The sequence below is a fragment of the Coregonus lavaretus genome (genome assembly GCF_964263955.1).
Source record: "Coregonus lavaretus genome assembly, chromosome: 13".
Classification (NCBI taxonomy): Eukaryota; Metazoa; Chordata; class Actinopteri; order Salmoniformes; family Salmonidae; genus Coregonus; species Coregonus lavaretus.
The window spans coordinates 29,515,863-29,537,043 of NC_140000.1; the positions used below are offsets into that span (position 1 = coordinate 29,515,863).

A 21,181-nucleotide genomic window follows, 5' to 3' on the forward strand; every position below is an offset into this window, starting at 1 on the left:
TTGAAAATGTATCAATTGACCAATTCGGCACATTTGGGCAAACTTGATACAAAATAGTCCAGTATTGCAATGCTTCACTGGATCAATCTGAAACTTTGTGCGCACCCTGCTGCCATGCTCGCATCTGCTACAAGACTATGGTGCTTGCCTACGGAGCTGTGAGGGGAACGGCACCTCCGTACCTTCAGGCTCTGATCAGTCCCTACACCCAAACGAGGGCATTGTGTTCATCCACTTCTGGCCTGCTGGCCCCCCTACCTCTGCGGAAGCACAGTTCCCGCTCAGCCCAGTCAAAACTGTTCGCTGCTCTGGCACCCCAATGGTGGAAAAAGCTCCCTCACGACGCCAGGACAGCGGAGTCACTCACCACCTTCCGGAGACACTTGAAACCCCACCTCTTTAAGGAATACCTGGGATTGGATAAAGTAATCCTTCTACCCCCCCTTACCCCACCCCAAAGAAAGAAAAGAAAAAAAACATATTGTAAAGTGGTTATCCCACTGGCTATAAGGTGAATGCACCAATTTGTAAGTCGCTCTGGATAAGAGCGTCTGCTAAATGACGTAAATGTAAATGTAATCTAGTGGCCAAAATCTAAATTGCGCCTAAACTGCAATATTATATTGTGGCCTTTCTCTTGTATTTCAAAGATGACGGAACAATTTTTTTTATAGAAAACGCATGTTTTTTTTGGGTATTATCTTTTACCAGATCTAATGTGTTATACTCCTACATTAATTTCACATTACCACAAACTTCAAAGTGTTTCCTTTCAAATGGTATCAAGAATATGCATCTACTTGCTTCAGGTCCTAAGCTACAGACAGTTAGATTTGGGTATGTCATTTTAGGTGAAAATTGAAAAAAAGGGTCAGATTCTTAAGAGGTTAATGCACTTGTGATAAAGCATTTTCTATAGGACACTTGTATAGTCTCTCACCACTTTGTGTGAATCCTCATAAGCACTGTCAGATGAGCCAGATCACAGTTCTCTCCAGTGTAAACAAACTGTTGACATTTTGTTGTGCATGCTGAATTAAGATATTTTATAAATTTTGTGCATTCTCATTATGCCTTGCCAAATGTCCACTGTGCAAAGGCTTTGCCACAGTCATGAAAGAGACGTGTTTCTCTTCTGTGTGGATTCTCAAGTTGGGTGGGTGTCAGTGCTGAGATATTTCTCACAAACACAGCAATTGGCCTATAAGATTTATTTCCTGTGGGTCTTCATGTGCATTTTAAGATTTCCATTCTGAGCAAATCCTTTGCCACAATAATCACAACAATATGGTTTCTCCCCTGTATGAATCCTCCTGTGCGCGCTCAGATTTGCAGTATTGCTGAAACATTTGCTACAATCATGGCAGCAGTATGGTTTCTCCCCTGTGTGAACTCTCATGTGTCCTGTATAATTTGATCTGGTGCTGAAACTTTTGCCACAAACAGAACAGAGATATGGCTTCTCCCCAGTATGTCTCCTCCTGTGCAAAACCAGATGTCCACTTTGAGTGAATCCTTGGCCACATTCCTGGCAGCAATATGGTTTCTCGCCGGTGTGAGTCCTTTTGTGTCCAATCAAATTGGCTGCATCGCTGAAACACCTGCCACAATCATCGCAGCGGTATGGTTTCTCTCCTGTGTGAACCCTCATGTGCTTTTTCAGCCTAAGCTTTGTGGTGAACATTTTACCACAAACATGACAAAACTCAGGCTCAGCTACGATGTGAGTTTGGAGGTGGTCTTTCATACTCTCTTTAGAATCTAGGTGCTTTCCACACACACCACAGAGACGTTCTTTATCCTCAATATGTGCATGACTTTGCACATGATTCAAAAAGGGACGCTTGTACCGAAAAGACCTCCCACAAACCTTACAAGAACATGGAGTACATTTCATGCCATTTGCACTGCTATAAGTTTGTTTTCTTTTTTGTTTTCTTGTAGTCTTTGGTTTGTGTGACTTTAAAACGGACTGCACTCCTTTGCTTTCCATCCCATTGACATGTTCACTATTTTTACTCTGAGCTGAAGAACAGGTTGGTTCTGATATTCTGTAGTCCTCTCCATCAGGTTCTGTTTTGATCTGTCCAGTTACAATGTTTGGTTGAGAGTCTCTCTCCCTATTTTCCTCACTTTGGATTTGCGAGGACTGAGTTGGGTCCTGATCATAATCACTTACACAGAAAGGATCAAATATGAACTCTCTGGTGTCCGACTCCAGCCACTGAAGTTGCTTTTTGAGTTCCTCCTGCTCCTTTTTTATCCTTATGGGCTCGCTGTCCACCTGTCCAAGACTAAGGCTCCAATCCTGCTCACAGGGCTGCTGCTCAGGGGGAACCTCCTCTTCCAATACAGTGAGCTGCTGGAGGTCTGGAGGGAGAGAAAGGGATGAAATGAGAAACTCAAGTCTACTAACCTTACAATGCAACGGACGTTAAAATTGATAAAAGGTCAAAAATGCAGTTCTGATCATTTTAACAGCTGCATACTCAACGCTTTTCAAATAAATACAAATCCATCAAATATTGACGGAATTATAGAACGTCAACAAAAAGTCTAAAACTGATTTAAAAAACGTTAGGTTATGTGGCAAGTGAAATTACACCCTACAGAAACAGGGAAATAATGGCTGAAACGGGAGGAATCCTGATGGCGGGCATGCGCGTTGCCTCTTCAAGAATGTCTAGCCATAATGTTACTTTTGTGGACACTGACTCTCAAAATGAAATAACTAACACTGTCAATTTGTATTAAATATAGGTTGAATAATAAATGTAAGAAACCTGCTCTTTGTAACTTTATCTCAGGTTTAATAACGATGTCAAGAATATTCTGTAGACGGTTGTTCTCCTCTTTCGAACGGGAAATCTCTTCCTGGTACTCCGCTATCGTTTTTTCAACTGCCCCAAATATCTCCTCAGCAGCCGCAGTTAACCGCTGGTTGAGAAACACTCTCAACAACTGTATTTTAGACATTTTTACAGAATGCTAGTGCTAGCTAGCTAACAATCAGTGACAACGCTCTTCTTTTACAACAACTTCGTTCATCAATGATAGATTTTCATGGATCTTCTGTGCCAAACGCTTGCGTAGTCTGCACCACGGCTTAACGCATTTTGCAATGTCGCTACCTACTGGAGTGGAGTGGACACGGTCAGTTCGGATTTCTATGAACATTCTCCATTTCATACATAGACGATAAGGAACATTCATTTCGCTCCTTATGTGTACCACTCAGGGTTGGACCAAGTCACTATTGTTCGAGTCACAAACAAGTCTCAAGTCACATGGTTCCGAATCTCAATATTTTATAATACCACACAAACTACCGAAATTACAGGCTAAGAATGTTCATCTTATTATATTTCTCCAATGCCAAATCAGTTTGTCTTGTTTGCAACGAAACTGTCCCTGTTTGTAAACAAATAAATGTGAGACGTCATTAGGAATCTGAGCATGGTACTTTCAAAAGTTAGGCCTACCTTTCCACTATTAGACAGAGTAGGCCTACCGACGCAGAAAAATGTAAGCTTTAACTGCTGGCTACTCTTCTTCCATGGCTTAACCCAACGTGAGAAGGTCACAAGTATTTCCCTAAAAGCTGTCTGGGTTTAAACATCTTCTATTGTACAGAAAGTGAATAGCTTAATACATTAATTTAGTCTCCTAGGCTATAGAAGGTTGAATCTCAGCCTCAATGTCAAAGAAACTAAACAATGATATCCTCATTTGCATCTGAGTCTTTCCCGGGTATTTTACAGCTTTCTTTTTAGCATCACTTTAAATAATCGGATCTGTTGTATTTTCTTCAAAATCTTAAAATAACAATGGGTAGGCCTGCGCAGTTATAGATCACTTTAAATAATTGGATATGTTTTTGTTTTTTTCAACATTTTAAGCTAACAATGGGTAGGCCTGTGCTTTTTGGCATTTTCTTTAATTAAAGGTAGGCCTATGGCATACCCTCTCATACCCCCTCAATTCGAGTCCTGGTTTAAACTTAACAGCCCTTCAGAAATAAGAGTTAGGCTATTTAAAGAGTGCATAATGGATGGAGGAATTGGCCTACAAATCAATGGATATAGCAGCCTATAGCCTAATTTCTGTCAAACAGGTAGGCCTACCTCTTATTTCTTAAATATGAAGAAATAGGCTCCAACACAAAGCCCTCTTGTTGTTAGTAAAGTCTAACTAAAATGAAGACGATTGAAATGAATTACTAGAATGTGCCTACTTTCAGCACAATGAGCACTCCATTTCCGATTGATTGTGCCACGGCTGCTGCTTCAAGCTTCAGCACCACAAAAGTTACTTGAATCAGGCTTATTGTGAGGTATTTTTCCACATTTTGTTACGTTACTGCCTTATTCTAAAATTGATTAAATACTTTTTTCCCTCATCAATCTAGACACAATACCCCATAATGACAAAGCAAAAACAGGTTTTTAGACAATTTTGCAAATTTATATAAAATAGAAAACAGAAATTCCTTATTTACATAAGTATTCAGACCCTTTGCTATGAGACTCGAAATTGGGCTCAGGTGCATCCTGTTTCCATTGATCATCCTTGAGATGTTTCTACAACTGGATTGGAGTCCACCTGTGGTAAATTCAATTGACTGGACATTATTTGGAAAGGCACACACCTGTCTATATAAGGTCCCACAGTTGACAGTGCATGTCAGAGCAAAAACCAAGCCATGAGGTTGAAGGAATTGTCCGTAGAGCTCTGAGACAGGATTGTGTTGAGGCACAGATCTGGGGAAGGGTACCAAATAATTTCTGCATTCTTAAATGGAAGAAGTTTGGAACCACCAAGACTCTTCCTAGGGCTGGCCGCCCAGCCAAACCTCGCAATCGGGGGAGAAGAGCCTTGGTTAGGGAGGTGACCAAGAACCCGATAGTCACTCTGACAGAGCTCCAGAGTTCCTTTGTGGAGATGGGAGAACCTTCCAGAAGAACAACCAGAAGAAGAAACAAGATTTTCTGGTCTGATGAAACCAAGGTTGAACTCTTTGGCCTGAATGCCAAGCGTCACATCTGGAGGAAACCTGGCACCATCCCTACGGTGAAGCATGGTGGTGGCAGCATCATGCTGTGAGGATGTTTTTCAGCGGCAGGGACTGGTAGACTAGTCAGGATCGAGGGAAAGATGAATGGAGCAAAGTACAGAGAGATCCTTGATGAAAACCTGCTCCAGAGTACTCAGGACCTCAGACTGGAGCGAAGGTTCACATTCCAACAGGACAACAACCCTAAACACACAGCCAAGATAACGCAGGAGTGGCTTCGGGACAAGTCTCTGAATGTCCTTGAGTGGCCCAGCCAGAGCCCGGACTTGAACCCATTCTAACATCTCTGGAGAGACCTGAAAATAGCTGTGCAGCGATGCTCCCCATCCAACCTGACAAAGCTTGAGAGGATCTGCAGAGAAGAATGGGAGAAACTCTCCAAATACAGGTGTGCCAAGCTTGTAGTGTCATACCCAAGAAGACTCAAGGCTGTAGTCACTGCCAAATGTGCTTCAACAAAGTATTGAGTTATCTGAATACTTATGTAAATGTGATATTTCCATTATTTATGTTTAATACATTTGCAAAAATTTCTAAAAACCTGTTTTTGCTTTGTCATTATGGGGTATTGTGTTTAGATTGATGAGGGGAACAAACAATTTAATCAATTTTAGAATAAGGCTGTAACATAACAAAATGGGGAAAAAGTCAAGGGGTCTGAATAATTTCTGAATGCACTGTAACTCTGATAAATACATCAAGGGCAAGAAACATATTGTTTTTTATTAAAATCCATTATATTTGTAGCAAGCTATCAAAGTTGACCTCTGGTCCTTCTCATTTTCGCGCTCTCCTCAAACTGAACAGAACATAGGATATAGGCGCAGTGTGTAATGCAGCCTAGATTTATTTAGCTGTACAGCAGATCAGCAATCTCTTCGCTAGCTCAGTTGTTGTCAAACCTTTTGACCAGCGACCCCCCAAAAAGGAGTGGTTCAAAGCTTGCGACCCCCGCGCACGCAAATGCTCGCGCGCACAGGTGATGCATTTTCAAAACGCCAGATACAGAAATAAACTGCTTTTTATACCTGCATTTCGAGCTGAAAGTCATTCATGTTAGCAGTCAATACGAACTATGGATATCACGTCACATTTTCACTTCTCTGGAGCGGGGGTTGCAGGATCGGATGGAAGGAATGATCTGTCTGTCGCCTTTTTCTTCCTCACAAATATCCTCATTAATTCACCAGAATATGTCACATTTTCATCCCATAAGTATTTAAGGTAGTGCAATGTTACAGCTATCTTTAGACATATAGCCAGTACCACCACTGAGGTATGTAATTATAACCCGACCAAACTAGGCCTATCTGAAATATGAAAATGATCAATGAAATCACCAGGTAGCCTATTGTTCTGGCAAAGATGCGTCTGTAGCAGATTGCTAAACTGAATTTTATATGGATAATTTTAACGTCGGTAGGCTACTCTGTTTTTGCCAGGCAGAAAATTAAACAAGTGCTTTCTGGTCACTAATCTGGATATGTGCGCCCGCTTTTGCGCGCCAATGCTGATGACTGGTTTGGTCAACAGTCAAGACACGCAATGTTTTGGTTCTGAAACACAGATTATAATAATTTGGTGCAATGTTAGTGACCAGATCGAATAAGAAAAGGCATAAATATAAAATACAAATGTGTATGCATTGTTTATCAGTGGTGTAAAGTACTTAGATAAAAATACTTTAAAGTACTACTTAAGTCGTTTTTTGGGGTATCTGTACTTTACTTTACTATTTATATTTTTTGCCAACTTTTACATCACTACATTCCTAAAGAAAATAATGTACTTTTTACTCCATACATTTTCACTGACACCCAAAAGTACTCGTTACATTTTGACAGGAAAATAGTCCAATTCACACATTTATCAAGAGAATATCCCTGGTCATCCCTACTGCCTCTGATCTGGCGGACTCACTAAACACAAATGCTTTGTTTGTAAATTATGGCCCTGGCTATCTGTCAATTAAAAAAATTTAAAAAATTTAGCCATCTGGTTTGCTTAATATAAGGAAGTTGAAATGATTTATACTTTTACTTTTACTTTTGATACTTAAGTACATTTCAGCAATTTCATTTACTTTTGATACTTATGTATATTTAAAACCAAGTACTTTTAGACTTTTACTTAAGTAGTATTTTACTGGGTGACTTTCACTTTTACTTGAGTCATTTTCTATTAAGGTATATTTACTTTTACTCAAGTATGACAATTGAGTACTCTTTCCAACACTTTTTCCCATTCAGTTTCACACTCGCGACCCCAAAGCCTTCTCACTGCGCTACTGTACCGCACCCGACCAATGTTGAATGACAGTTTGCTGGTCCAATCAGAGGATCGAGTGTGCGTTTCACTAGCCAATCAGTTTTTTTGTAAGCGCGATACTTTCTCTGGCTGCGTGGAGAGTAGCCTAAACCACGGAGACTCTGTGCCATAAAATTAGCAGCCAGTGACAAAACGTTACAAAACCTGGCCAGATAATTTCAAGTCATCAGTCTCAAGTCTAAGTCACGTGACTTAGTTCTCGGACTGAATTATTTAAATGCTTTAATTATTTTAAATGGTTCTTCAATGGTATCAAACTCAGAAACATAGCTAAGTAGGGATAAGACTATGACAACAGATTTGGTGAGTTGATTGTGAATTGTTTTGCCTTCAGGTGTCCACATTAGAAAGGTCACTGAGGTAAACAAATGACAATAATGTAGGCATATGGAAAATGTTTAAGCTCTTGTGATCACTGGAGGAAAAGGACAAAACAGAAGTAAAAACAGATGTGATGTGACATTACACCAAATGAACAAGACAAAAACGATCTTTATGCACAGACAGGTGTAAGATATGCCTCTAAATCGTTACCTTAATTTGACAAATACAACTCACATTGATCAAGACTTATGTATATTTCCATTTGTAGGACCTGGGAAAATGGTTACAAACATGTAAAAAGACAACACACACAAAATTGCCATAGAGATCCTATAATTAACTATAATATAGTGTTCTATTTTGTTATAGTGTAATTATATGGCAAGAGCATATGGCATATTATATGGCAACAGTATATAAAAAGCATCAGGATGTAACTTTTTCATAGCAACTGTTACCCTTTCCCCACACAAGGTCCTGTCATATATTCTCCCTCTCGTGGGTAATCCTTATGTGCCTTCCAAGGGAGTTCATCCATTTGAAGGATTTGCCGCAATAATTACACCTAAACGGTTTTCCATCAGTGTGAATTGTCTGATGCCTATTCAATGCGCTTGTTGTCATAAAGCATTTTCTACATATAGGACACTTATATGGTCTCTCCCCTGTGTGACTCCTCACATGCGCTTTCAGATGATGAATATTGCTGAAACATTTGTCACAGACACGGCATTGCCATGGTTTCTCTCGGTTTTCCTCACTTTGTATTTGGTAGAGATATGAGGACTGAGCTGCCGGGTTCTCTCCGTCTTCCTCACTTTCTATTTGGTGAAGGTATGAGGACTGACTTGGGTTCTCACTGTTTGTCTCACTTTGTATTTGGTGAAGATGTGATGAATGAGTTGGGTTCGCTCTGCTTTCCTCACTTTGTACTTGGTGAAGATGTGATGAATGAGTTGGGTTCTGATTCGGATCATAGTTACTTTTCAAACAGGCAGGACTGAATGTGAAGTCTTTGGTACCAGATTCTAGCCATTGAAGTTGCTCTTCCCTCCGACTGGTCCGGAGTTCATCCTGCTCCTTTTTAATCTGTGTGGCCTCTGGATCCTCCTGTCCCAGACTTGGGCTCCACTCCTGCTCACAGTGCAGCTGCTCAGGGGGAAGATCCTCGTCAGAGACAGTCAGCGGCTGGGGGTCTGAGGGAGGGAGAATGGATTTAAAAATAAACCTAATGACATGAAGAAAGCAATAAATATAAGTACCAATAAGTAGAAAACAAAGACACGCCAAGTCTGGATTCAAACCACTGCCGCAATTCAAACACCTGCCACTCATGGTTTATGAGTCCACCCACCCCATGCACAAGATTGTCTTTGGATTCTTACTTTTGTAAAACCTACAGCATAGTAGTGAACCTGCAGAGTTGAAACAGGCCAGGCAAACCTGCTGTCTCCAGCATGTTTTTGTGGTCTGACAAAACGTGTAGAATGCAGGTAGCTAGCAACAGACTTAGTTCTCGAGAATCCAAGGGGCTATGCTGGCAATGCAATTTGAGTCAGATGGGCAAATATTGATGAGCTTCACATGAATCAGTACTAGCTAAATGCAGTAATATCAAAGCAGTAGCAGATAGCTAGCTAGTGCCCATAAGCGTTTTAAAATGTCCCAAACCTGTTTTTTGTAACCTTAGCAGCCTCCGTAGACGGTTGTTCTCCTCTTTCGTGCGGGAAACTTCTTCCTGGTACTCTACAATTGTCTTTTCAATTGTCCCAAATATCTCATCAGCAGCAGCTGTCAATCTTTCGTTGAGAAACAATCTCAGTAACTCTATTTTTGACATTTTGAGGAATGCTAGTTGAGTAGCTACCACAAGTAACGTAAACAAAGCAGTGAGGTTCTTACTTCCGGTCACCTTTTTCTTCTCACAATTTTCAAAATAAAAGTCCTGTCGAGCATTCTGAAATGGGATAAACTGAAATAAGATATGAAAATTGGATAATTAAATAGAAATTGGATTGAGTAAAAATGTATGCATTCAGATTTTTTTTAAAGAGAAAGACAAAACTATTAAAAAACTATATAACTATAAATGTTTATAATTATATAGGCTCTGTTATGTAAAATAGTTTGAGAAAACCTGTAAACTATTAACAATACTTAACAGGAGATTAAAGTGCACCAGAGTATAGATTGGTTAAATTGCCAAGTCTCACACAAACACACAAAATTCTAAATCCTTTGATACCTGCTTGGCAGTCACTGTGTCATAAAATATGATTATGTTTTCAGTTCAGTGTCGAGGTAAATATAGCAGGCAAAGACCCCTTCCACTGTTCGCTGCATGAATATCATGGGTTGCATGTCTCGTCATAATATTGTTTTCAACTTTCGTTTTGGACTGATGCCCGACAGCATTCTACTTTGTACGTCGTCAATGAGCGCTGATGAAGATTTAATCAAAAGTGCATTATGGTGGCTTGGAAATACAATGACATTCAAAAGGAGGCAAATAATCATTTTGATGTCGCCAGATTGACTTTAGATGCAACATAACGTTAACTAGCTAAGATTGAGGGGAGGCCACCTGATTTGAGCTAGCTAACGTTAGCATTGCTAGCTATTTTTGACGAACTTTGCTAGCTAATGACAACAATGCCATCTGTCTAAAGTAAATTTCACGACATGATAATGCTGGCAAAGTTGTTTCTGTTAGAAATTGCGTAATTCAAATCTGGTATTGGAATAAGAGAAAACGTAATCAAGAGATATTCAATCCAAGCTAAATTTATTATATGCAAAATGTATGTATGAAGGTTCGTATACGGGCTCACTGAAATACCACACAGGGCAGACAGAGAACTAAACCATTGTTTACAGGTTCTTTCTCAAATACTCTGACAGAGAGTTCCCACCTCTTCTGTTGGCCAATCAGAGTAAAGGACTGAGTGTGGTTTAGACTTTACTCAGCCAATCCGTTGGCGCACGGGTTAGTCCCAACCCCTTGGCGCTCCACCCCTTGGCGCTCCACCGTTCCCAGGCATAAGTTGCTATCATAATAACCTGTAGAGTCAGCACCCAAAAGACACCCTTCCAATCTGTACTCTATGTACCTACGTTCAAGGACGGTTTCACAGACAACAAAGAGAGAGTGTTCGTATCTGTAAGAAATACAAGTCTTATCTGTCCTACCCCCTAACGTTCCTTACATGAATCACAGCCTGTTATGTGAAACAATTTATATCAGTATAGTACAAACCTATGCTTATCATTAATGCATTCCTTCTAAGTTATTCATCACATACAGATCCAATTATGAGAAAAATAGAACCCAACATTTCCTAATAAACATTTCACTACTTTAGCAATGTCATAGTATTTCCAGGCACTATAGTGTAATTTAGAGGAAACAGTAGTTAGTTGTCACCACATTAGGGCACCACTATGGCGCCGCCGGTAGAGGGCGGCTTGAAGAACGTTCATAACAATGGCATGACGCGACCGAGTGACAACCTATGAATAGACATTACATTTTACCATGCAAATATACATTTACATTTTAGTCATTTAGCAGACGCTCTTATCCAGAGCGACTTACAGTTAGTGAATACATTTTTATTTTTTTCATACTGGCCCCCAGTGGGAATCGAACACACAACCCTGGCGTTGCAAGCGCCATGCTCTTCCAACTGAGTTACACAGGACATCTCTGTTCAGTAGGTAGGTCTTCGAGGCTACGGGGTGCAGCGAGGAAATCTCAGTGTAATGGGTGGGAGTAAGGAGCCAAATATGTCATTATAAAACAGGTGTATGCAGCGACAGTGCGCAACGCTAGTAATAGATGAAAGGATATAAAACTATATAGCTATCTGTATCCATCTTTCCTTCTCTCTGAGTTACTCCTCTTCCCCTAGGTGTAAATGTAACACTTGGGAATAACATACCTTCTGGAACTACAGAAATAAACCTGTCTGGAGGTCTGATTCAAGTTGTCCGACAGCGAAGACGGCTCAAAACAAAAGTGACGTAGGTTAAGCACGTGGAGTAATGAGTAGGATTCTGTGTTCACAGTGATTGTTTTTGATAAAATGCTTGATTTGTATTCCCAATGAAAATTAGTTTGAAAATATGGACATATTTTCAGTGGTGTAAAGTACTTGAGTAAAAACACTTTAAAAGTACTACTTAAGTAGTTTTTTGGGGTATCTGTACATTACTATTTATATTTTTGGACAACTTTTACTTCACTACATTCCTAAAGAAAATAAATCGCTGACACCCAAAAGTACTCTTTACATTGAATGCTAATAAGCAGGACAGGAAAATGGTTCAATTCACGCACTTATCAAGAGAACATCCCTGGGCATCCCTACTGCCTCTGATCTGGCGGACTCACTGTGCGTGTTGTGTGCCCCGGCTATCCGTAAATTAAAAAATACAAGAAAATGGTGCTGTCTGGTTTGCTTAATATAAGCAATTTGTAATGATTTATACTTTTACTTTTGATACTTACGTATATTTAGTATCACAACATGACCGAGCGACGCAGATTACTGTTCGATTTGAGAAGGGCTTTTGCCCGTTCGCGTCACGGGCCATAGAATGGTGCACCCCGGTTCAGTTTAAACTAACCCTGCCAGTATTCCCTTGTGAAGTGCTGGAGGCAGCATTCCAACAAATAGGCGCTCGTGAGCAGATCCCTCCTCCAATGAAAACATCTGATAGTGGCGTGTAGCACGTCCAAACTTCTTTCCCACATGATCACAATCAAACATAATTTACATATACAATACATATACAATGCGTTATTTAAGCAATAAGGCCCGAGGAAGTGTGGTATATGGCCAATATACCATGGCTAAGTGCTGTTCTTAAGCACGACGCAATGTGGAGTGCCTGGACACAGTCGTTAGCCGTGGTATATTGGCCATATATCACAAACCCCTGAGGTGCCTTATTGCTATTATAAACTGGTTATCGACTTACTTAGAGCAGTAAAAATACATGTTTTGTCATAATCGTGGTATATGGTCTGATATACCACGGCTGTCAGCCAATCAGCATTCAGGGCTTGAACCACCCAATTTATAAAGGGAATTATACAACGGGTGGGTCTAATCCTGAATGCTGATTGGTTAAAACCGCATTCCAGACGGTGTCTATTCCACAAGTTACCACCGGCTAAATCTATGAAGTTAAAATGCCTATTTACTCTGTTCCATCTAACTGCTCAATCTACTGTCTCATCAGCCCAGCCAGGCAAATTATAAACTTGATCTCCACTATAAAAAGCATCTAGACATTATCTCACATTTCTTTTACACAAAAATGTAGTTTTCAACAGCAGAGATTTGTATAAACATTGCTGTCTCTCTCTCTCACATTGTTTCAATATTCAAATTCCATCTCCAGCTGTCCCGTAGTCAGTGGCGACCTGTCATTCAGGGCATTTGAGCCCCACCTGTTTAGCTGGATAATTTTTTTTACATATACACCGCTCAAAAAGATAAAGGGAACACTAAAATAACACATCCTAGATCTGAATGAATGAAATAATCTTATTAAATACTTTTTTCTTTACATAGTTGAATGTGCTGACAACAAAATCACACAAAAATTATCAATGGAAATCAAATTTATCAACCCATGGAGGTCTGGATTTGGAGTCACCCTCAAAATTAAAGTGGAAAACCACACTACAGGCTGATCCAACTTTGATGTAATGTCCTTAAAACAAGTCAAAATGAGGCTCAGTAGTGTGTGTGGCCTCCACGTGCCTGTATGACCTCCCTACAACGCCTGGGCATGCTCCTGATGAGGTGGCAGATGGTCTCCTGAGGGATCTCCTCCCAGACCTGGACTAAAGCATCCGCCAACTCCTGGACAGTCTGTGGTGCAACGTGGCGTTGGTGGATGGAGCGAGACATGATGTCCCAGATGTGCTCAATTGGATTCAGGTCTGGGGAACGGGCGGTCCATAGCATCAATGCCTTCCTCTTGCAGGAACTGCTGACACACTCCAGCCACATGAGGTCTAGCATTGTCTTGCATTAGGAGGAACCCAGGGCCAACCGCACCAGCATATGGTCTCACAAGGGGTCTGAGGATCTCATCTCGGTACCTAATGGCAGTCAGGCTACCTCTGGCGAGCACATGGAGGGCTGTGCGGCCCCCCAAAGAAATGTCACCCCACACCATGACTGACCCACCGCCAAACCGGTCATGCTGGAGGATGTTGCAGGCAGCAGAACGTTCTCCATGGCGTCTCCAGACTCTGTCACGTCTGTCACATGTGCTCAGTGTGAACCTGCTTTCATCTGTGAAGAGCACAGGGTGCCAGTGGCGAATTTGCCAATCTTGGTGTTCTCTGGCAAATGCCAAACGTCCTGCACGGTGTTGGGCTGTAAGCACAACCCCCACCTGTGGACGTCGGGCCCTCATACCACCCTCATGGAGTCTGTTTCTGACCGTTTGAGCAGACACATGCACATTTGTGGCCTGCTGGAGGTCATTTTGCAGGGCTCTGGCAGTGCTCCTCCTGCTCCTCCTTGCACAAAGGCAGAGGTAGCAGTCCTGCTGCTGGGTTGTTGCCCTCCTACGGCCTCCTCCACGTCTCCTGATGTACTGGCCTGTCTCCTGGTAGCGCCTCCATGCTCTGGACACTACGCTGACAGACACAGCAAACCTTCTTGCCACAGCTCGCATTGATGTGCCATCCTGGATGAGCTGCACTACCTGAGCCACTTGTGTGGGTTGTAGACTCCATCTCATGCTACCACTAGAGTGAAAGCACCGCCAGCATTCAAAAGTGACCAAAACATCAGCCAGGAAGCATAGGAACTGAGAAGTGGTCTGTGGTCACCACCTGCAAAACCAGTCCTTTATTGGGGGTGTCTTGCTAATTGCCTATAATTTCCACCTGTTGTCTATTCCATTTGCACAACAGCATGTGAAATGTATTGTCAATCAGTGTTGCTTCCTAAGTGGACAGTTTGATTTCACAGAAGTGTGATTGACTTGGAGTTACATTGTGTTGTTTAAGTGTTCCCTTTATTTTTTTGAGCAGTGTATAATTGTTATGTTTTTTTGCCATTATTACATGTCACATATCAGTTTGCAAACAATGTAATGGTTGGTAATGTTCTCTAGTTGCGCCGTGATTGGCTCAGTGTTCTGTCATTCATGGGGACACTACGTCACCGCAAAATCTACGGGGAGAGCTCGAAAATTCAAGCCCCTTGAGTGCTGCCATAGAGTTACATTAGAAGTGCCCATCCAAGAAGGCTCAAGGTCATTGGCCACAGATAAAATGACATCAAATCACGTTATATCTACCGTAGCTTTGATTGGACTGATCATGTCAACATCATACTTTCAAAATCTTAGCTAGCAAGCTAGCAGTCAACCTCATGAAACAAGTCAACAATCTATTGGCAAATCCTTTTCAGTCCTTGTCATATCAAGAGAAATGATGAAGAGAAATTATAGCTAAATGTATCGGTGCTCATCATTGGACATCAACATTACACAACAAGTTGGAAATCGCAAATTCAACAATGAGTGGTTTGGAAAGAATCAGTGGCTAACTGCAAGCATGGCAAAGCAATCACTAGCCTGCTGTTCAGTGGAGTGGGTGTGTGGTCCAAATGTGGGTTTAAAGGTCTCTTTTCCAAGCTTAAAAGGATAAACATTCAACATTGGCCATGCTGTCCATTCAGCATGACTTCTGCCGCATTCAAAACAACTGGAAACTCAGAACGGAGAAATCTCAGACTTCAGTGAGTTCAAGACAACTGGGAACTCTGGAAAAAACGAGCTCCGACTGGGAGAATACGTTTTGAACAGTCATCCAACTTGGAATTCCAAGTCGGGAACTCAGGCCTCTTTCTAGAGCTCTGACCTGAAGATCACTGACATCATGATTCAACCTTGTTTTTTTTTCAGAGTTCCCGGTTGTCTTGAAAGCACCATAAATCCAGAGAATGCCAGACTTTGATGACAAAATCTGCCCACGAAGGACCGCCGCGCCACCTACCTGTTCAAGTGAGCACAACAAGGTGAGTCCAAACATGTCTTGTATGCTGCTGCATAAATGATGTAATATGTATTTTGTAGCTAAGAAAGTAATACTAAGTGTATGTTGTGTAGTAAGCTGTTAGTAGCCCATGTGCCTCACCCGTAAATGTAAATGTAAAATAACTTAGCCTACTGTTCTGACTTGGTGGTGCACATATAGGCTATAAATGTCATCATCAAATATTTTAAGAGCTTTCATTGTCTGCTTATATGCCCACTTTATGTATCCTACGGTTCTGACTTGGTGTACAGGGAGAATACTGTAAGAATGGCCCACGTTCTGAATTATGTCGCTGTACATTTAAAAAGTGCTGAACAAATAGTTATATTGACTACGTCCGTCCTAGCTCGCTCATTAATGTCTTAATCGAAATTACGGATTGCCTCTTATCCGCTCGTTGTTCCCTTATGCCATAGTTTGTACATGTCAATTGTCAGTAGAAATCACATTTGTTTAAGCAAGTCAGTCATATCAGCTATGTTTTTTAAAAAGGCAGGTAATGAGGCTGAATGAACTGTTTCGTTGCCAGACAAGGCTCTGCTGAAAGCCAGGTGTAGCAGTGGTAAGGTGTTAGGACTGCTGTTGTGACTCTGCTGTTGGGACAGCTTTATGTAGGCCCTAACAGTTTGTGGGCACTGTTTATCACCGTTATAGTGCAAATAATGTATTGTTTAGTGTTGTGTTGTGTAGTGGCTTTGCTGGCATGCATAAAACAAATATTTTTTGAGTTTGCCCCACCAAGATTTACTTTGTCTCGGGCCTAACAAAACCTGTGCCAATATATCCTCCAAACACCGGCTTCTCGGGCATTATCACTTAATTATATAACGGGTGGGTCTAATCCTGAATGCTGATTGGTTTAAAGCGCATTCCAGATGGTGTCTATTCCACAAGTTACCACCGGCTAAATCTATGACGTTAAAATGCCTATTTACTCTGTTCAATCTGACTGCGCAATCCACTGTCTCATCAGCCCAGCCTGGACATTTATGAACTTGATCTCCACTATAAAAAGCATATAGACATTATGTCACATTTCTTTTAGACTAACATTTAGTTTTCTGCAGTGTAGATGGAGATTTGTATAAACCTTGCTGTCAGTCTCTCCGACATTTGCAACATTGTTTCAATATTCACATTTATTCTCCAGCTGTCCCATAGTAATGAACGTGTCGGGATGAGACAGACAGGCAGGCAGCTTTCCTCAGCCAGTCTAAATCATGAATCAGCATCATTTTTATAGATATACAATACCGTTCAAAAGTTTGGGGTCACATAGAAATGTCCTTGTTTTCGAAAGAAAATAAAAAATGTGTCCATTAAAATAACATCAAATTGATCAGAAATACAGTGTAGACATTGTTAATGTTGTAAATTGCTATTGAAGCTGGAATCGGCTGATTTTTTATGGAATATCTACATAGGCGTACAGAGGCCCATTATCAGCAACCATCAGTCCTATGTTCCAATGGCACGTTGTGTTTGCTAATCCAAGTTTATCATTTTAAAAGACTAATTGATCATTAGAAAACCCTTTTGCAATTATGTTAGCACAGCTGAAAACTGTTTTGCTGATTAAAGAAGCAAAAAAACTGGCCTTCTTGAGACTAGTTGAGTATCTGGAGCATCAGCAATTGTGGGTTCGATTACAGGCTAAAAATGGCCAGAACCAAAATAACTTTATTCTGAAACTCATCAGTCTATTCTTGTTCTGAGAAATGAAGGCTATTCCATGCGAGAAATTGCCAAGAAACTGAAGATCTCGTACAACGCTGTGTACTACTCCCTTCACAGAACAGCGCAAACTGGCTCTAACCAGAATTGAAAGAGGAGTGGGAGGCCCCGGTGCACAACTGAGCAAGAGGACAAATACATTAGAGTGTCTAGTTTGAGAAACAGGCGCCTCCCAGGTCCTCAACTGGCAGCTTCATTAAATAGTACCCGCAAAACACCAGTCTCAACGTCAACAGCGAAGAGGCGACTTTCTAGGCAGAGTTGCAAAGAAAAAGCCATATCTCAGACTGCCCATCTTAATCTTTTATTTTTATTGGCCAGTCTGAGATATGGCTTTCTCTTTGCAACTCTGCCTAGAAGGTCAGAAGGCCATTTTGATCCTGTAATCGAACCCACAATTGCTGATGCTCCAGATGCTCAACTAGTCTCAAGAAGGCCAGTTTTATTTATTCTTTAATCAGCACAACAGTTTTCAGCTGTGCTAACATAATTGAATGATAAACTTGGATTAGCAAACACAACGTGCCATTGGAACACAGGACTGATTGTTGCTGATAATGGGCCTCTGTACGCCTATGTAGATATTCCATTTAAAAAAAATGTCCAGCTACAATAGCCATTTACAACATTAACAATGTCTAACAACCATTTCCAGCTACAATAGCCATTTACAACATTAACAATGTCTACACTGTATTTCTGATCAATTTGTTGTTCTTTTAATGGACAGAAAAATTGCATTTCTTTCAAAAACAAGGACATTTCTAAGTGACCCCAAACTTTTGAATGGTAGGGTATACAAAGAACTATCAATAGAAAACATTTTGCTGTCTTTCCAGCTTCAGTTTGAAGTGATTGTGTTAGTTGTGTTGTTGGCTAGCTCCTCAGAACAACAGTGTCCTGACGAGAGCACATTTTCTATGCCAGGCGAAATCGTGCATCATTGTTATGGATGTATCCAAATAAACGTCACTACAAAACAGCTTAAACAAACTAAAATGCATCTACTTTGCTGTTATTCTGGCTGCACTTTTTGACGTGACTGTAAGTTAGCTGTAGTTGGCTAGCTAGCAAGCAAGGGATAAGAACGTTGCCAGCCAGTATGGCAATGGAACATTTAGAATGAACGACTGGGTCGCGTCCATAGATACAGAACAAAAAGACTGAACGACTGGGTCGCGTCTCTGGAAACCGAACCAATAGAATTAATGACCAGCCGGCTTGGGTAGCAACCCTCTTGTGGATGGATGAAATAGTATGAATAAATTAATCTAAATAATGTTTTTAATGAAAATATGTAAGTCATTATTTGAATATGTTGGTAACCCATTGTTTAAAAGTGATAATGCTCTCGAAGCCGGTGCTTGGACGATATATTGACTTTGTCTCGGGCCTAACAACACCCGTGCAAATATATCCTCCAAACACTGGCTTCTCTGGCATTATAACTTAAATAATGCACACTCTAGAATGCCCTTCAAGCCGATCAGACACGAGTATTCAACAATGCGATGGTTTAATTAACCAATAAGGCCCGGTGGAATGTGGTATATGGCCAATAGTCCGGCACAGTGGACACATCATAAAACCTAGCGGTTAACCCGGTAATGGTTCCAATAGTTTTTTTCACAATTTTAGAACTTCTTCATATAAGATCTGTGTTTCGTATAGGCTTATCCTGGCGTGATGTTTTGATAACAGTGTAATTCTCTCTCGGACAAGGTGAGTTTTATCAATATATTCTCCTCGATTTACTCCAAAAAAATCTAAATGGCTCAGCAAGACTACAAATTCCTGCAGGAAGCTCCTGCATATCATCTCTAGCCGACACTGTCAGCTACCGTTCACCAGTGCGATCAGAGACCTTCTGTGTCCAATCCATGAACTTCTTATGTCCCCTTTCTCTGTCTTAGCTAGCCACTGACTACACTTTAGCTAGCTAGTTAGCAGAGCAGTAGATCAAAAAAATTATTAGCCTAGATAATTGTTTGTACAGTATGTCGACTTCGGTGTCTATTTCAGACCACAGTAGTGGTGGAGGTCAAGTGTCCCTATGGTGCAAGGGACTTACCATTGAAGAGGCAGTGAAGTCGAAGGATTTCTATATCAAGGAGGGAGGGTCTTACAGCCTCCATGAAGACCATCCTTACTGGCACCAGGTCCAAGGTCAGCTCCACATCACTGGAAGGGACACCTGCTTCTTCATTGTGTGGACCACCCAAGTTTCCATCACCATCCAGTATGACGACCCCTGACAGACTCATATTGCTCCTCCTGTCAGTACCTGTTTTCAGGGAAAACAATTCTACATAGTTCATACACACACACTAGGCTCCCCAAATAGGTTATATTACATTCAAGTTTTGGTCAAAGCAGCCAGCTAAAGTAATGTAGTTAACTTTATGATGGGCACAGTGGGAATTTATATCTGTGATGTTTAAATTATGTCTTACCCTCAGAGTGAGAGAGTACATCACTTCCAGCAGATCCCTTGCTGAGGGTGGCGTTGATCATGCACTGCTTCTCGTGGGGTGAGCAAGATGTTCTGCTTCATGTCTAAAACATGGGGAAAAGGGGACATAAAGTCAAAATGTTGATGCATCTACAAATTCAATGTTTTACACAATATTGTATCATATTTGATGAGTTACTGAACTGTCCATCCACAGGCTCAATGTGCTGTAGTCTCCACAACTGGACGCTCGCGGTCGGATCACACTGCCGCAGGATGTCCATACACTGGATGGTCTGAAGGATGCACTCCTGTTGCATAGAAATGTGGACTGAGGCGTTTAGCCTACTTTTACATTGTTTTGAAATTACAATCCATCTTGCAGAATACGCAGACAGGCACTTTCTATAGGCAGCATGCGTGTTTAGTTTGAAAAAGTAACTGCAAAATATGAAAACATTCTGCCCACACCTCTACAGAAATGTTACAAATTGCCATTGCACTTTCTTTTAGAAACTGCCATGGCTTAATTCCAAAGAGTTCCAAATTATACAGAAATTAAAGGCTGTTTTCGTCAATGATGTAGATAAAATCCTGGATTGCTGATGATATGTATTAGCCAATGAGAGGCTATGAAGCCACCGGTCGGCCATATTGGCACTCCCCAGAAGAAGCTGTCCTTTTTAATTTAATGTTTCAAGGACAAAATGACATGTATTCAAGTATTTTTGGTTGTAGTGGGGACAGTAATATTAGAATTTTCAAAAAATTATACTTCAAGGATTCAAAAATATATATATTATGTTTAGCTCACATAATATAATGTAAAATTATGCATGAAGGTGTATTCAATAGAATAAACGTGGCAAAAAATAAATGGATGGAGGTGCGGGGCTTCAAAACAGCGCCCCTTGGGACTCGTCTAGTGTATATCTAAATCATTGGTTATTGTCGCCATAAAATGGGAATGAAGTACGTTTTCGAGGCGGCGTTATAATGCTCGTTCACGCGTACACAATATTGCGTTAGGTGTGAATTATAACTGGGATGGTGTGCAAAAAGGTTATAAATAATTTAAAAAAAGTTTTATTTGCGCAGACTTATCAGAAATGGCGCAAGCTGAAATGTTCAGCGAAATTTACGCAACGGTTATAAATGGGGACCCTTGTAATTTTTTATGTGCCTTTGTTTGCAG

The 21,181-nt window shown here is 40.9% G+C and overlaps 1 protein-coding gene and 1 long non-coding RNA gene across 2 annotated transcripts; both read right to left on the minus strand.

Moving 5' to 3' along the window:
• Positions 1 to 1,083: 1,083 nt before the first annotated feature.
• Positions 1,084 to 2,976, minus strand: LOC311140013 (uncharacterized protein; the record flags this gene model as incomplete). Its single annotated transcript, XM_084174987.1, has 2 exons — positions 1,084 to 2,370; positions 2,784 to 2,976. The coding sequence occupies 2 exons, from the start codon at positions 2,974 to 2,976 to the stop codon at positions 1,211 to 1,213; spliced, it is 1,353 nt and encodes a 450-aa protein (XP_084031113.1). The 3' UTR covers positions 1,084 to 1,210.
• A 4,900-nt stretch (positions 2,977 to 7,876) lies between these two features.
• LOC311139163 lies at positions 7,877 to 9,614 on the minus strand. The gene is made up of 2 exons (XR_014614080.1): positions 9,398 to 9,614; positions 7,877 to 8,922 (listed from the first exon to the last, which is right to left on the minus strand). It is a non-coding gene; the product is annotated as an uncharacterized lncRNA (long non-coding RNA).
• Between the last annotated feature and the right edge of the window lie 11,567 nt (positions 9,615 to 21,181).